This window comes from Belonocnema kinseyi, chromosome 1 (genome assembly GCF_010883055.1).
Source record: "Belonocnema kinseyi isolate 2016_QV_RU_SX_M_011 chromosome 1, B_treatae_v1, whole genome shotgun sequence".
NCBI lineage: Eukaryota > Metazoa > Arthropoda > Insecta > Hymenoptera > Cynipidae > Belonocnema > Belonocnema kinseyi.
The window spans coordinates 65,520,887-65,539,312 of record NC_046657.1 but is presented as its reverse complement, the minus strand read 5'-3'; the positions used below and the strand labels follow the sequence as shown (position 1 = coordinate 65,539,312).

The 18,426-nt window shown below is 36.8% G+C and overlaps 1 protein-coding gene across 1 annotated transcript; it reads left to right on the top strand.

Annotated features, from left to right (window-relative positions):
• The first annotated feature begins 4,005 nt into the window (after positions 1 to 4,005).
• Positions 4,006 to 14,338, top strand: LOC117178004. The gene is made up of 4 exons (XM_033369180.1): positions 4,006 to 4,072; positions 12,248 to 12,712; positions 12,966 to 13,754; positions 13,860 to 14,338. Exons 1-4 carry the CDS (start codon positions 4,006 to 4,008, stop codon positions 14,336 to 14,338), a joined length of 1,800 nt encoding a protein of 599 aa, XP_033225071.1.
• The last annotated feature ends 4,088 nt before the right edge of the window (positions 14,339 to 18,426 follow it).

Here is an 18,426-nt window from a genome sequence, read left to right as displayed (position 1 = left end):
TTTCGAAAACTGATTTTCAAGCCATCAGGGGCCAACTCGAGCGGCCTGAAGCGGCCAGGCAAATTTTATGCGTGGTTATAGAATCCGGAGTCTCAATTAAAGCACATAAATATTGTTAAAATAAATTAAAATTGTTTACATAATTTTCAAATTTCTTAAACCACAAATATTATTCACTATAATACACTATTTTTGTGATTTAATTAACAGTTACATTTCTTATAATTTGATTTCGGATTAGAAAACATATTATTTATAGTTTAGATATTTTTAATTGGAACTAATTATCATTTAGAAAGAAAATTTTTTGATAATATTAAGATAAAATTAAAATTCCTTCTGCATATCAGTTGCAAACGTCATGAAAAGTTTTTCTAAAAATGAGCAGAATCTTATATTCATCAGGAATTGCGTTCTACAAGTGATCGTTTAGGGAGACTGAGGCTAAATGTTAAATTGTCAAAACCTTTAATTTGCATTATCTTCCGAACGGTAACAGTTGCAGAGCTAAAATTTCTACCATAAGGCGACGAAAAATTCAACGTTTGAGGATTGTTTTTTGAAGTACTCTCATCAAACTTATTATCTTAGCCAATTCAGGTAAGCTGAACACGAACCTAAAACTGTTTTTTATAATTGTAGTTATATTTTAAGCGATTGTTGTTCTATCCAAAAACATAATAAAAGACTAAATTTTAAAAATGTATGGGGCTTAATTTTAAATGTTTATTTATATTTTCGATATCCGGCTCAAGAGGTATTGTGAGTAGGTTACAAACACGTTATACCACTACTTTCGACGCAGAAAATCGTCAGCAATTGAGATATTCATATTTAAAAACGAATAAAAATAACGTTTTTGAGCAAAAATTGAATCCAAAATTTTGGTTTGATTTTTCTTTCTTCGTTTGTTTTTGTTTTTTAATTGCACTCAAATCTCTATAAATTATAGGCTGCAGCTGCAAAAATCGTTATAATTCTATTAGCAGTGAAGTCGATATGGTGCTTTAAAAAATGCGTGCCTGAAAATTCAAAATCAATTGTCTGAATTTTAATTATTGAAAAAAAAAATTTGAATTAGCTTATCGGGATTTTCAAAACACGAAAGGAAAGAAAAATTAATAAACCTCTTTCTTTGGAAATTTTTTCTTTTATTTTAATTTTGATCCAACTACAAACTACAAAGAATATTATATTTTAGTCTACCTTCTTTCCATTGAATTAACGATATACATACTGTAGAGAATCTTGATTTGAAACAACTTCATTAAGCCTACGTCAAAAATTTAGGTAACGATGGTCTGAATGAAATTCGTTCATTTCAAATGCAGCGATATTTAAAAAAACCGCTTATCACATTAAATGATAAGCCTGACATTAAGAGATGATTTCCGAGGAGAAGTTCAGTCAAGTTAATGTTCTCTGACGTAAGTGCCAAATTTTGGAAAATCGGATTATTTGCTCAAACTATTTTTTTTCCCTTACCTTGTGTCCCTGTAGAAGATTTTGGTCCTGTTCGACCCAAAAGTAGGCCTAGGAAAAAAGTTAGTGCATACGAGCGTAAGTGCCATGATGCTTGCTGACAGAACTGCCATGCATCATAATGTGGTGTCACCGCAGCGTCACTGATTTTCAGAGCACGTGTCGATTTTGGTTTTTTGAAGTTTGTTTATTAAAAATTATGAATTCTGGGAAAGAAAGAGGTGCTGCGATAGTTACTTCTTATGTAACAGAAGTGAAGCTGACTGGTGAACGCCGATCTTTGTCTAGGGCTTCCTCGCACATGGTTATCTTTTTTAAAGCGCTCTTCTCGCAATTAAATAGATCTACCAATAGCTCAAAAGTATTGTTTCTCCTCTTTAGTTTAAAAATTGAACATTTACGCAAATTTCTATGTCTCAAAATGGAAGCATTTCGGTGAGCGTTGATCTTCGACCAGGGAATTCTCGTACATGGATAGCTTTTTCAAATTAAAGACTAAAACAGTTACGCAACTTTTCATGTATAAACATCAGAGTTTATGGGGACACGCTGTATCTCTGACAAAGGTTTAGGACTTCCGCGCGTATGCAGTATTCCCTTTAATTCCGTTCACTAATTGAATTCCGTTCGGTCTGCAAGGAATCAAGGTTCGAAAATTCGGTAGTAAAACTTTGTGGGATGATTTGGCGACTTTTCCCTACCGGACAATCCCTCTTTTCATCAGTAGTCATATTATCAACCACGCCGCTTACAATATTAATTTTTACTCGCGAACGTTCTCTATCTGCCCTATATATTCCAAGAAGAACTCCTCTATGATTTAATATTGCAAGAACGTCCCCATTGCACGTTGATACTACAATATATTCTCGAGCTGGATCGATCATATAGATCTTATTATCTATACGCAGTCGAATTCGTTTATCGGCAGGAAAAAAGTATCTTCGAAATTCAAATCGCTGGTTCCGATTTGTGCGAGGAATAAGCCGAAGATATCCAAGTCGCTCCATAGTATATCCAAGTACTAGATCAGTGGGAGGCCTACCAGGAGGAGACGCAGATCCCTCCCGCATAAGAGCCTCATCAGGAACAGAAGACCGATCAGTTGAACGTTGGCTGGCAGAAGAAGAAGAACCAGGATTATGTTCGCCATTAGGATACCATCTGAACTGTAGCGAATCCTTTTTTGCAAAAGCTTTAATAAAATTGTGTGGGAAGATTTTGTGATTGCTGCCTACTGGAACATCGCGAATTTGATCAGAGTTCAAGTTATCAATTTCTCCGCTTATCATATTCAGTTTTGCTCTCGGATTATAAATTTGCCTCCTATATATTCCACGAAGAAACCCGCCATAATCTAATATTGCAAAAATGTCACCATTGGGTGCTGATAATACAATATGTTCTTCGTCTGGTATGAGAGTTACGCCCTTCCTATCTTTTTTCCAACAAATTGGTGCAGCAGTTGCAAACATGTACCGTCGAAATTCAAATCGAAGGTTTTCATTTGTACGGGGAATGAGGCGAATATATCCAAGATGCTTAAGTGAATATCCAAGTATTTTAATAGAATGAGAGCTGCCAGCAGGAGATCTGGACCTGGCTCGAGAAGAGGACTCATCTGCAGAAGAATTAGAAGAAGAAGAAGCAGAAGAAGAAGAAGAAGACTGACCAGGATTACGCCTGTTATAAGGGCTTCTGTTGGATTGCGAACTGCATTCTGCGAAAAGAAAAAGAAGATCAATTTTCCACTGTTTCTTTGCAGAAAGCATCTTCCTGAAGATTTAATCAAATCTGTGCTATAAAACAAACATTTTATAATATGTCCCATTATTTGGCAAATATATTTTTACTCAGTCTTTACTGTCAAATAGCACATGCAAAGCAATCATTTATAAAACAAACAAAACTTAGAAAAAGTATTAATAAACGTTATTCTAACTCAAATTATTATGATGTAAAGAAACAGAATTTAGAAACAAAATTTCATTCGCAAACAACGCTTAGAATCTATTTTAGTCCACCTGTTTTTTGTATAACTAAAAAATTAATTTGTTTTGGTCCAATAATGTCGAGTGAAAAATGGACCTTTGTTAGTCTATCATCCTGTCGAATTGTTATTTCTTTATCACGTGGAAGTATACTATAGAAAGCAGGGATCAGAATCCTTATTTTTTAAGGAACCGATGACCTAAACGGTCGATGAAGGGCCCTGCTCGAACCCTGATCTGGACATTTAGGAAGTCAAAACGTTCAAGTCTGGACACGGATCCTTAAGAACTTGTAGGGTCCGAGTTCGGATATGGTACCTTCAGAAATTAAAGAGTCCTGTCCGGAACCGAACTCTTAAGGAACATTTTGACCCAAGCTAAAAGGTCCAAGATTTATATTTTCTAAAAATAAAAATTGATTGGTGGCCAAATTAAAAAGAAGAAACGGAGAAGAAAGAAGAACACGAATTTGGGGTGAAAATTGCAAAATTTCACCCAAATTTTAAAAACATATTTAAAATCGTAGGTTTCCATGGAAGTCGGTACGAGGTGGTCTTCTGAGCAAGATAAAACGAATTTGGAGTCAAAATTAAAAAATGGTAAGATATGACTAATTGAGAAATTTTTATTTAATTCGTAGATTTTATAAAAGTCAGTATCAGGGGGTGTCACGAGTATCAAACACGAGTTTGTGGTCAACATCAAAAAATATGACACATATTTTGAAATTTTAAATTGGTACAAGGTTTTTTTAGAAGTAGAACACTTTGCTGTAAAAAGTAAAAAAAAACTCTTAAAGTTGACTAAAATTTTGAAAATTTTAATAAATTTTAATTTCCATCAAAGTTATAGCGAGAGTGATTTGGAAATCAATAAATCAATTCTTGAAGTAAAGCTAACGCAATTTAATGCTGCATTGCTTGCCAAAATTTATTACTCCCAGAAAGCATAGTTGATCAATTTTGGAATTCTTAAAGTAAATGAGGTTCAACGCTTGGAAGGCCAAAAGGGTATCAGCGCCAAAGTTTAAAATCCGAAAGCACGTCGAAACATTGCATTAACTATGAAAACATCACCTTCGCCGAAAGTGTGAAATTTTAAATGAACTTTTAGGTTCAACGAATTATAGATTTTACAGTACTTCAGGGTTTCTGCAGTTATGAATTTATTTCAGGGACCCAAAAGTGCTGTAGAAACCACATAGCTGGCATAATTTTTTCAAAGCAGAAGGTCAAACGTAGTTTAAAATTAGTTTGTTTAAATTGTGCAGAATTTCCATATGGAAATATGGAAATGGAATATGAAATATGGAAATATGGTATGTATGCAGTGGCCACGTACGTCTGATGCGTCATAGTTTTGACATCATTCACTATTGAAGCAAAATGTATAAACACTGGTAGGATCCCATATTCGTTTTTTTTGCACTGAAAATAACAGTATACGTTTATCATAATAAAAAATAAAAAGCGCAAAAGATGATTCCGTGAAAAAAAGGAATCTCTTGTGTGCACAGTGTAAATACAGAAGTGGCTATTACATAATTATAAGCTGCAAAGAGGAATTTTTGGTAGGCTCCCAGACCAGAGATGTAACCGTATTTATGTTTGCATTATACAAAATATAAAAAGTATTAAAGATATATTTTATATTCACCAATAGAAATTAAGAAGACTCCCAAAATGAGACCGAAAATATAGAGCATCCGCATTTTCAGAAATTCGAGAAAAAACTGATTAATGATTCAGTAAATAATTTAGTTACCTAATGTATCTCAGTAATATTCCATTGCATCATTAGACTATAATTATATACATAAGAAGCCATTATCTCGCATATAAATGTGAGATAACGACGATTTTACTTTCGAGGTTTACCTTCGCAGATAATTAAGGCATCTTACATTTTTTATTATGATTATTATAACGCCAACAGTCTTATTTCAAATGATCAAAAAGCTATGTTTTTAATTCTCTTTCGGTCTGTACTCTTTGTCTGTCAACACGAAAAATTTCGAAGAAATCAGCCGACTCGCTTTTCCTGTAGGATCAAACATTAGGTTTTAATATTTTTAACATAGTTCTAAATTAAACAAATTTTTTCTTTTAAAATGTAGAGAAATCGAATTTGATTGTGTAACTTTTCTGACTTATTAGAAAAAATTCAACTTTTGAATAAAAGCACGACAAACCGATTCTTTTCATAAGTTTTTTACTTCCCGAATTTTGTTTGAAACATTTTTTGCATAAGATACAGTAGCATATAAGAAAACGTCCTTAGTGGTAGAAATTTTTTGGAAAAAAATGAAACGAGAAAAAGAAGCCAGTTTAATAAATTTAGTCACAGACTGGACATTCTTTTTCTTATTCCTCGCCTTTCCTTGTTTCTTTTCTTTCTTTCCTTTCTCTTGTTTTCAAAAAATTTCCATTTTTTTATGAAATAAACTAAACTAAAAGAATATATAAATAGACAAATTCAACTATCTGTGATTGAAAGTAAACGCTTTTTGATTAAAACTTTTTCTTGGCAGGCTGATTATTCTAGTGATTAAAAAAATGATATTTTTGTGCTTGACATTCACGTATTTCATTAAGAAACAAAATATTTTTTAGAAAATTCCCCTCCTCCAACTATAAGCTTAACTTTTAGTTCATGAGTCCAATTTTTTCAGCGGAAAATGAATTGCTTTATTTGTTTAGTTACAACTATCTGGTTAAAAATTCATTATTATTGTTCGAAAATTATATTGTTATTCTGAATTAAAATTTTCAGTGTGATATTTAAACATTTTATTTCATATACATTATATATATTTTACTATTGTTTATAGAACGACCCAAAATGTTGGTGATACGGCTACCGAAAAATAAAAACAAGATTTTAAAGACCTTACTTGCCCTGCCGAGCGCTCCGAGGGAGATAGAATCAATTGTCCAAAACAGAAAGTTCTGAATGTTCTACAACGACGATTTTCGGACAGCATTGTCGGCTTTAGCCGACTGTAACATCAATGCTAAAGAAAGAAAAAGGCGGAGAGGTATTAAGACCTTGTGCTCGTTGCCACGGAACTTGCAAGATGGATGCAAAAAGCTGAAAAAAGGATTAAGAAGAATGAAGAATTATTCCACTTCGGGACCAGATTATATCAAGAACTTCTGATGGAAGAAGTTTCCTGCAACCCATCAGCGCAGCATTTGGCCAAAATGTTTACCCTTATCTATAATCAGAAGAACCTCTTCAGGAATGATTGTTGGAAGAACGTATAGTACTCCTGCTCAAAATGGGCAACTTAGCTGACCCGAAAAATTACAGGGCAATCACTTGTCATGACACACTGTATAAGATATGAAAGGATTGTTTAAAAAATTAAACATGCGTGGCAAGAAATAAATGAACAATGCGGATCAATGAACGACCTACTAGCATATCAAGAGAACCTATTCATTGATAGATGTGTCTCATCGTAGGATGAAGAGAAAGATTGATGCTCTTGCAGAAAAGTATATTTGCTGTCTCACCTGTAAAACATCGTGTGATAACTAACACCGTCTTCTTTCAGGAAGATGTCTTTCAGGGGGAAAACATTAGCCCAATCCACTTTTACTCTAGGGATTGTCGTGGAATAAACTCAGGAGTTTGGAATGGCGCTTGGGTTAGAAAAATGCGCTAAGTTTAGTTGGAGCGGGGAAAACTTAGTGGCATCCTCGAAGACCATAAGCTCATCGATAGAAACGTTATGTGACACCTTGGCGATAGAGATACCTATAATATCTGGGTGTGCCAAACTGCCGCATTCAGGACGTAAGATCTACAAAGGATACACTATAAAGCAGATACATACGATGCACCCGGCAGATTTGGTCTTCTGAATTATTAGCAAGGAACAAAGTATTTGAAACGAACTTGCATGCCATCCCGGTAGTACTTTTTCATTTAAAGTGGTATCATGGACATAGGGCGAGCTCTGCTCTTGATATCGGCACACCACAGCTTATGCACATGAACAAAAGCATGCACCTTATGTCTTCTATTTCGCGAATATATATTTCATGGCGTCAAACAAGAAGTGGACGAAGAAGAAGTGGCACAAAGAAGTGGACAAAGCAACATTTCTCTACAAAGCAGCGCTGAAAGCTTCTGAAACACTTGACGTTGAATTCAATATTCAGAGTTTTTAAGATGCATCAAATCTTATCTATCTAAAGCGCTTACTTCTGAAAGCCCGGAGCGATAAAGCACAGTAGGAAAACTTTATTGTAATTTCAGATTAGCAGCTGCTCCTGGCGAAACTCCGCGATTGTCTTTATGAAAAATCTGAAAATATGTATCTAATTGGAAAATAATTTTGTTTAAAGGTAAAATTAAAAACAATACGTAATTTTTTGGTAACAGAATAATATTGAGCAAGTGCATATCCAAGTACTTTACGACAAGAAGGCCTGCCCGGAGGAGAGTTGGGCCTTAAGTTAAGAGGAGACTCCCGATGAGAAGCCTAATCATGTGCATCTTGTCTGTTAAGAGAGGAAGCAGCGGGATTTCGTGCGCCATTGGGATTCCGTTCAGACTGTAGTAAATCGTCGTAAATCGATTAGTCTGTTAGATCATTTCGCATTTGAATTCTTTTATCGGTAGGAAAAACGTATCTTCGAGATTAAATTTGCAACTCCTCAGGTGTATAATACCGATGAGGTGAATGTTACTTGACAGAAGAAAAAGAACCAGAATTACTTTTCCCACTATGCTTCCATTTAAACTGTAGAGAATCGATATTTAAAAAAGCTTTAATAACATTTTGTGGTAAGATTGGGTGATTTCTGCCTACTGGACAACCCTTCATTTCATCAGGGGTCAAGGTTTGAATGGTCCTGCTTATCATGTTCATTTTTACTCTCTAATTCCGTGGGCCCCGGGACTATAACGATTCGAATCGAGGGTTCAGAATTGTGTGGAAATTGAGCTAAATATATCCAAGTTGTTCAAGTGAATCGAAATTTTGCGAAATAATCCTTAAATATAATAACTCCTGACTCCATAAAACGAAGGGTTTTTAATATGTCAAATTCTTAAGAAAATATCTTTTAACTTAGTTTTTACCGTCAAATATCATTTACTATACGATCACTTTAAAAGAGAAAAACATTAGACACATTATTAATACACGTAGTCACATTCTGTTAATTTTAGATACAATTTGGGTTGAAAATTATTATGATATCAAGCAACAATACTTAATAATAAAATCTCGTTTGCAAACAATATTTAGAACATATTTCAATATTTAATAATAAATTCTCGTTTGCAAACAATATTTAGAACATATTTCATATATGTCATATTACTATTAATAATTTATATTTCATTAAAAATTCAGTCATTATTGTGAAAATATAATTTATTATGTTGAGGAATATTTATTTCTTTGTTCGTAAACTTAACGGTTTCGTGGGAAACTGAAAAATTAATTTTTTCTTTTCAAGCGCCGTACGTGAACGTGCATAAATAATGTTGGACTTCGAAGTAGAAGGGTGGTGTTAGGGTATCACGTCTACCATTATATACTAGCAGATGCTGGAAAAATTACGAAGGCGCATGCGCAGTCATACACAGTAAGAAAGAGACATTGATTTGCCGTTGTTTTTACTGAAGAACGACTAGGATGAGAAAATGGCGGAATCTGGCGATATCTGAAGTGACAGCTCTGACAGCTCTGTTTTTCTTGTTGGTTTAAGCTTGTTTTCAAATCAAAAAGTCACCAGAAATGTTCAAAAACGTAACTATCAAACAATGATAGAAAGAGTAAGTTCCACATTTCTTTCTCTGTGTCATTCATTAGAGCCGCCTTCATATCTTGGACAATATTTTCGGAATTTGCGATACGCTCGGGCCTCCGGCCTGCGCCTATCACTTATTCCCAAAGCATTGTCCTCTTTTCCACGTCGCAAAATACTGCGGAAAGCAGGAATCGAAACCCTTAATTTTAAACCCGTGCGAGGACCTATATAGACCAGTGAGAGATTGGTCCGTACCCAAACTCTTCAGAATTGCGAAAGTTTATACAGAACGTCTACTTTCAAGGAAACTTTCAACCCTAAGTACTACCGGTACTACCAGCTAATATCACTGATGAAACATTAAACGTTCACTGAATACCAGTGAAATATATACTGTTGAAATAAGTAAGTTTTTATTAAATGAAAAACAGTTACTGTTACTGATGACACAGTGAAACTTTACTGTTGGAACCTGTGAATTTGTGTTAACTGAAAACCAGTTAATGTGACTGAGGTACCAGTGAACGTTCCCTGTTGGAATTAGTGAAAGTGGATGCAAAGTAATGATTAATTTTTTGAAATATTTTGTTCATTATTTTGCTTTAGAGATTTTTATTTACAATGTGAAGTTACTTTGATTAATATATACGCCATTGCAGCTATCGAAAAAGTGCATGCAATGGTCTGATTGGCATTTTTCCACCAATATCTTGTGAATGAGTCCTGATTGATTTTACATACGAAATTATGCCGCTGATCCAACATTCACAAACTATTTTATGATATATTAATTTGGAATTTTCTTGTAATTGGTATAAGTAATTTTCAATTCATAATAAATTATTCATACATTCAAGACGACTTCTTTAGGATGCTTTAGCAAAACGTTTCTGCTTTCTGCAAGTTTGCTTCATTACTTAAACAAAATTTTTTAATAAATCAATATGACAGTTTATAAAATATGTTTTTAGAATAAAAAATGAAAAATTTTAAGTGTTCAATATGTTACAATCAATTCATATAAATATTTTCATTATTTTATATTTATATTTTTTTTGTGTGTAGATTATAAGGATTCTCATACTCTTTTACAGCTGCCAATATCATAATTTAACTTTCTCTCATTTTGTATTGCGATAACCTTCAAGGTCTTTCTTCGAGACATTTGTACAACGTCTAGCTTAATTCTTGTGTGCTATTCCCTTTATGGCAGAAACGTGCTTTTCCGTTCCTTTCGTGAAATAGTCTCTTATAGCTTCGAACATCTATCTTTGAAATTAGTATTTTTAAAATTGTAAAGTTTATGCTCATCCTCTCAATGGCTTTATGGAGGGTCAGCTTCCTCATCTGTTTTCCTTGAATTTAGGACTTAGGACTTTAAGTTGTCTACCTAGCGCCTCCAAATTCCCTCTCCCCCCCCCACCGCCTCGCAATGGTCCTGCCCTAGCAATCCCTCCTTCTCCAAAATTTTCCCTCTCTTCAAGATTTCGAAAATTAACCCTACTCTCGCACCTCCATGTACCTCGAAGTCCAATTTTCCCTTAGATTAAAACCACCACTCGGTAGAGCAACAAGTTCCGTATTTTTCGATTCGTTACTCAGACTTGTACCTTTTTTCGTTTTTCGTCAGTTCTACTATCTTGTTATCACTTCAAATCACTTCGATATTTTACAGACCCTTTGCTTTCGTTTATTACATACACAATTGTAAATAATCATTTCATTCATTTTAAATATATGTGTTTCTTGTTTTATTTCGCTAAATTTGGGGTAGTTCGAATTAAACTCCAAAAACTTACGTTAAACTAAACGTGAGGAAAAAAACATTAGTCCATCGAAACCGGATACTTTACCGCGTGTGCCTAAATAATTTGAATCACGTCGCGTAAAGATTGTGGAAACAGCATTCTCGAGAAGTCTGCTATCATCAAGTGAAATGAATAAATTGAAGTGAACTCGAATATTGTGAACATTAGAATTCTCGTGAGTGTTTCGCAAGAATACTGTGAACTTTAAAAAAATTGTGAACTTTTCAAATTGTGAACTTTAGAAAATTCTTAAATTTCGTGTCGGAGAGAAAACCAGGCTCGTCACGGCAGTTTGAATTGTGCATCGACGACGAGATTTGTGGTCCAAAATATCTCATATCCAATTGATTGACAAATGGGTCAATAATTTTAATTCCAATAATCGATTGGAATATCAGTGTCCAGGATACAGCGGAGCAGAGGAAACTGATCCAGGTCTTACAGCCTCGTCGCATTTTGTAAATCTTGCCGACGGCTCGAGCTAAATAGAATTTCGTCGATCAACAACGAGGATCAGCAGCAGCAGCCGTCACTGGTCCAGAGTTCATCTCAAAGGTTAGCAAGTTATCTGAATCACCAATTATTCCCGTCTTATTAGTCCTCACTCCAAAAATGCTTGTTTATCGTCGTCTGTAATTCGTAAATTGTTAAATCTTTCAAAATGTCGAAAGAAGCAAAAATTAAAGTTTTTAAAGCTAGAATCAGCAACGCACAACGTGTGCTAGCCAATTTCGAGAAATTTCTGGCCGACTATGTACCGGAAAGAGATTTTCCTGTTCTAGAAAGAAGAGAAAAGGAACTAGCTTTTGAACGCGGAAATTTCGATAAATTCATATCCGAAATGGAGTTACTTGAGGATGATTCCGATTATGGAAACGTCAGAACTAAATTTGATGAAAGCTATTTTTCGTGCTATAGTAAAACCTTCCTCATAAAAAAGCCACAAACGCGGCCGCGACTAATATTACGCAAAATAAAACTGATTCGTTACCTTCGCTAAATAATTTAAATTTAGAAGATCTCGTTGTCGCAACCGGAAGCGCCGTTTAATCGCATAGAGGAAAGCTTCCATTGTTAAATATACCGACTTTCAGTGGAAGCTATGACACGTGGTTAGGATTTCATGATTTATTTAAATCTCTCGTCGATGATAATAAATCTATTACAGATATTGAATAATTGTATCACCTAAAAGGTTGTTTGAAAGGTGATGCTGCGGAAGTCCTAGCTTCAATTGAATTGTCGGCAGAAAATTATTGTGTCGCGTGGGAATTACTAAAAGAGCGTTATGACAATCGGAAAATCATTCGCGAAGGACACGTAAAATCTCTGTTACATTTGCCATGCATATCAATAGAATTTCCCGTTCGTTCGCTCCTTGATCAAGTGCAAAAGCATATCAGAGCTCTTAAAGCCTTGAAAGAATCCGTAGATAGTTGGGATACGCTATTAGTAATTATCATTAAAGAAAATCTAAATCCTTTTCTTCGCGAAAAATGCGAAGATTCTAACAATGAACTTTCCCAGCCAACCTATAGTGATATCGTAACATTTTTACAAAAGCGTGCACAATTTGAAGACACTAAATCTTATCAGCAAGCGCCAGTAGCAAAAAATCAATACTCGTTTAACAAAAAATCGTTTTCGCATTCTCGTCAAGGTCAGCGCTCACAACACGCATACATGGCTTCAAATGCAAAAGTCGTTTGCTCTCACTGTCAGGGAGAACATTTCATTTTGTTTTGTGAAAAATTTATCACCGCAAGGGTATTTTGAGGCTGCGAAAAAATCCTCCCTCTGCTTGAGCTGCTTACGCAGCAATCATCTTGTCTCCGAGTGCTCTGCCGCTTCTTGTCGTAAGTGTAACAAAAAACACAATACCCTTTTGCATTTTAAAAAACAATCGTATATAGAATCAACTAGCTCAGAGCACCCGGCCGAAACCGCCACAACAAGCAAATCCGTTACTTGCGCGCTCGCGAACGTTACTTCTGAAGGCTTATTAGCCACTGCCATCGTTGACATTTTTAATCCGCAAGGAAAATCGAAACCTTGTCGTGTATTTTTGGATTCAGGCCCACAATTAAATTTTATAACTGAAGATACTGCATCTTTTCCAAACTTACGCAAAAAATCGGTTGACATTTCGGTCACTGGCGTCGAATATACTTCCACAGGAATCAAACACTCGGTTTCCGCGACTATGAAATCGCGATTTAGTAAATGCCAAAAAAATATTGATCTTTTCGTGCTTCCTCGTATAACAGCAAAAATTCCTTCTATACCTATAAATCGGTCTGAGTTTGAACTCCCGAAAAATATCACTTTGGCAGATCCCGAGTTTCACAAGCCATCTGATATCGACATTCTTATTGGCATCAAACTCTTTTATAAACTCTTGTGTGTTGGTCAAATTGAGTTTAAAAATCATCCTAACGTGGTGCTGCAAAAAACTCAACTCGGATGGCTCGTAGCGGGTGAAATAAATAGCCCTTCTCCTACAACCAAAGTTCAGTGTCATCTCGCGATAAACTCAACACCTCTCGACTCGAGTCTCACTAAATTTTGGGAAGTCGAGGAAATTCCCAAGTCAAAATTACTTTCCGCTGCAGAAAGGGCATGCGAAGTCCATCTTGCAAATGATACGCAAGGTGGTGCCACTGGCTGTTACATTGTCAAATTGCCCTTCAATGAAAATAAAGGTAAACTAGGTGACTCGCTCGCAATTGTTTCTCGTCGTTTCGCATAATTAGAAAATCGTTTCGTAAAAAATCCTGAATTAAAAAAGGAATATTCTACATTTCTAGAGGAATATGAGACTTTAAATCACATGTCGTTTATTAAAAATTCAAACTCTGCTGAACTTGGATTTTACCTTCCACATCATGCCGTGGTAAAATCGAACAGTCTCACCACTAAAATTCGTGTGGTTTTCGATGGTTCCGCCAAAACTTCCTCTGGCATTTCTCTAAATAATTCACTGATGGTCGGTCCTACGATTCAGGACGATCTTTTCTCTTTATTAACTCGATTTCGCATTGACAAATATGCCCTCACTGCAGACATAGAAAAAATGTGCCGTCAGGTCTTAGTACATACCGATGACGCTGTCTATCAAAAAATACTTTTTCGCGAAAACCAAAATGCACCTATAAAAATATACTCGTTAAATACTGTCACATACGGTACTTCCTGTGCGTCTTTTCTGACCATTCGCGCATTACATCAATTAGCCAACGACGAAGGAGCACAGCATTCAATCGCTGCTGCCGCTTTGAATCAGTAATGATCAGCTTTGATCTCAGTAAATTCCTGGAAAAGGGAGGATTTCCTCTTCGCAAGTGGGCTCCAAATGACCCCACTCTAGTTTCGGACGTTCCCGTTGACCCTTCCGATACTCACATGTCGCTCGATCCAAACTCTACGATAAAAACTTTAGGAATTCGGTGGAATCCTCGTCAAGATTTCATTTTTTATTCGGTGAACTTGTCGGACTGCCCAAAGCAAGTCACAAAGCGTTCCATTCTTTCGCAGGTCGCAAAACTATTCGACCCACTAGGTTTATTGGGCCCTGTAATGGTCAAAGCTAAGATTATTATTCAACTTTTATGGAAAGCTGGCGTTTCTTGGGACGGCACAATTCCTCTTAGTATCCACACTATGTGGACCGAATACAAAGAGCAATTGCCACTTTTAAGTGACGTCAGATTTGATCGTCTTATACTCGCTCCCGACTATAGCGAAATTCAAATGCATGGTTTTTCTGACGCAAGCGAAAAAGCGTATGGAGCTTGCATTTATTAACGCTCAACTGATGCTCAAGGCAAGCATCATTCGTTTCTCGTTTGCTCAAAATCGAGAGTCGCACCTGTAAGCAGCGACACTATGACGTTACCTCGCCTCGAGTGATGCGCGGCCCTTTTACTTTCGCAATTAGTCACGGCTTCCAAGAAAGCTCTTAAAATGGATTTCAGAAAAATTTTTCTTTGGTGAGACTCCACTATAACTCTTCAGTGCATAAAAACTAAGCCTCACACTCAACCTACCTTCATCGCTAATCGAATCGCAGAAATCCAGAAACTCACACCATCTTGCGAGTGGAGACATGTCCCCTCTCAAGGCAACTCCGCAGACATGGTATCGCGAGGCCAAATGCCTCAAGAATTTTTGGAATCTCAAATCTGGAAAAATGGCCCTCACTGGCTTTCTCAGGAGGAAAGACACTGGCCTGCTAAAATTCACGTAGAAGTAGCACCGCCTAAACGATCTTTTATCGCCGCGCCAATTAACGTGAAAGTCGTACTAGAAAGAAAATATCTTCTCGAAAAATGTAATTCTATGGCTAAACTTCAGCGCCACATTGCCTATCTACTTCGGTTTGTAAACAATTTAAAAAACAAAACTAAGAAATGTATTGGTCCTCTCTCTGAAGAAGAACTTAATTCTTCAACTCGGCGTATAATTGAACTCACGCAATCAGCTGAATTCTCGAAAGAAATCACTCATTTAAAAAATAGCGAAAAAAATTGATAATCGCAGCCGTCTAATTCCTTTGAACCCATTCGTCGATAATCAGGGAATTCTCAGAGTCGGTGGTAGGCTTGTTCACTCGGAACTGTCCTATGATCAAAAACATTCCATTTTATTTCCGTCAAATCATCACATTACTCGACTATGAATTCGCGAAGAGCACTTGAGGCTTAAGCACGCGGGCGCTCATTCCTCCCTATATTCGGTTCACGAGCACTACTGGCCACTAGATGGACGTAATACAACCCAGCGAATAGTTCATCAATGCGTTTCCTGTTTCGCGTCAAGCCGCGAGGCGTAGATTACATGATGTGGGATCTTCCTCAGGTACGCACTTCGCAATCTTTTCGACCATTCCTTGATGTCGGGGTTGATTACTGTGGTCCACTGTACATCCAGGAAAGACGCTTTCAGAATCGAAAAAGGATTAAAGTTTATGTCGCGATTTATGTTTGTATGGCCACTAAGGCTGTACATCTTGAACTAGTCAGTGATTTGACAACAGAAGCTTTTATTGCTAGCTTAAAAAGACTTTTTTCTAGGAGAGGAAAATCGAAATCTTGAAACTTGTATAATTGAAATCGAAGCAGTTCTAAATTCTCGTCCTATTTCTCCTATGTCTGCCGATCCTAACGACCTTCGTCCTTTGACTCCTGGTCACATCCTAGTTGGTGGTCCATTAGCAAGCATTCCCCAGATAAACCTCTCGGACACGCCTTCCTGTTGAAGGAAATAAAGTAATGAAGTAAAAGATACTTTATTCAAATGTACGTGCTGATCGTTTTACACAACCGGGCCGACTGACCCGCAGAACCATTTTGAGCAGTTAAACCCAGCGCGACAAGACCAGTAGATGGTGGGTCAATCGCAAGCCACGAGAAGTACGATTAAAAGCGCTAAAATCTAAACTTTAACACTCCCACCTTTTGAGTGCTTCGAGATTCCGTTTACTAGACCTAAAGTCATGCAAAGAAATTTGAACCTTTTTTTTGGCAACGGCTTCGTGAAAATATCTGCACGCTGCAGAGATGTCGGAACATAATCAACAGAAATTTCATTTTTCTCAAATTTTTCTCTGATAAAATGATACCGGATGTCGATATGTTTGGTGCGCTTGTGATATTCTGGGTTTTTAACCAAACGAATCGCATTCTGTACTCTATACCTAAGCCCACAGTGCCTACTAGATACTTATATATACGTTTCACAGCTTGCCAGTGTGAGTCATCGTGTTTATTAAGATAACGACTGACTACATTTACAGATTAGGCAATATCGGGTCGTGATACCGTGGCTAGAAAAATAAGTGAGCCGACTGCTTCACGGAAAGGTACATTCTTACATTCTTTCTCCTGATCCTCCACTTGACATAGATCCACTTGACACGGTCACGCTCAACCTGTAACCCAACAAACACACGCGCATCGCCGAAAGTGATCTCAAAGTGTTCCTTCATTGATTCTATAATGAGATTAAGAACTTTACGTGATTTGGCTGCGATTAACCCATCGTCCACATATAATGCTAAATAAACTGGGCAACCATCGACAATTCCACTAAAAATACATTTGTCGGCATCGCTTTCAACAAAATTAAATTTTATGAGAAAATTGCAAAACTTACGGTTCCAGCATCTGGGAGCTTGTTTAAGACCATACAAGGCTCTCTCTAGTTTATAAACAAACTCATTGTTCGAACCTTGTATTTGCAAACCTTCAGGAATCTGCATGTGAATTTCCTCGTTCAGTTCGCCGTACAGGAACGCAGTTCGCACATCAAACTGCACGAGTTCGAGATCTTCTTGCGTCACCATCGCTAACAGGATACGGAGTGAGTCATACCTCACAACAGGAGCAAATGTCTCATTGTAGTCCACACCTTCACGTTGCTGGAATCCTTTGGCGCACAGCCGGGCCTTGCAACGATTTACTTCTCCATTTTCGTCCTGATGAACCTTGAAAACCCATAGACTCGAAATGGGTTTTGTCTCTCTGGATTTGGGAATGATTTTCCACGTGTTATTTTTGTGGAGTGCATCGTGTTCATCTTGAATGGCATCACGCCATTTTTCAGAATTCGGACCTGTGACAGCTTCCTGGAATGTATTAGGTACCTCACAATGTACAAAATTTGCTTGGTACCTGTCAGGAGGTGGAATTAATTGTCTGTCTCTGAGACTTCTGGCCTCGTTTGAAGGTGCATTCAACAGGGCGGCATCTCTTCCATTTTCGATTAAATCCTCTCTTCTTGCAGCATCCTGATGTGGTTCTTGGTGTTCCGGTTCTCTTGGTGAATCCATTCGTCCGATGAAGATTCCCGTAGCTGTGACGACTCGTCAAAAACAACGTCTCTTGACACAGTGACCTTCTTAGTTTCAGGGTTATAAAGTCGATAATTTGTTGAGTCTTTCTCGTACCCTACGAGTATAACCTTCTTTGATTTGGCATCAAGTTTCTTTCTAAAATTTTTATCCACGTGGACAAAAGCTTTTGAACCAAAGACCCTGAGATGAGAGAGGTTAGGTTTTCTTCCACTCCATAACTCATACGGGGTTTTGCCGGAACTTCCAGTACTTGCAGTACGATTAAGGATGTAGACTGCGGTGTTTACCGCCTCGGCCCACAAGTTTTGAGAAAGATCCTTTGCATGAAGCATCGTTTGAGCACACTCTACGATTGTTCTATTTTCACGCTCAGACTTCTCATTTTTCTGAGGCGTGTATGGTGCTGTTGTCTCTATGCAAATGCCTATGGAAGAAAGGTAGTTCCCTAGTACCTTATTCAGATATTCGCTTCCGTTATCTGAATGCAAAACCTGCATAGGACGTCCAAACTTGTTGGCTAC

Coding starts and splice junctions, on each gene's coding strand:
- LOC117178004 (XM_033369180.1), top strand. CDS start 4,006: ATGGAAGTCGGTACGAGGTGGTCTTCTGAGCAAGATAAAACGAATTTG. Junction 4,073..12,247: donor GGAGTCAAAATTAAAAAATG/GTAAGATATGAC, acceptor ATCACCTAAAAG/GTTGTTTGAAAGGTGATGCT. Junction 13,755..13,859: donor GCCCTTCAATGAAAATAAAG/GTAAACTAGGTG, acceptor CTACATTTCTAG/AGGAATATGAGACTTTAAAT.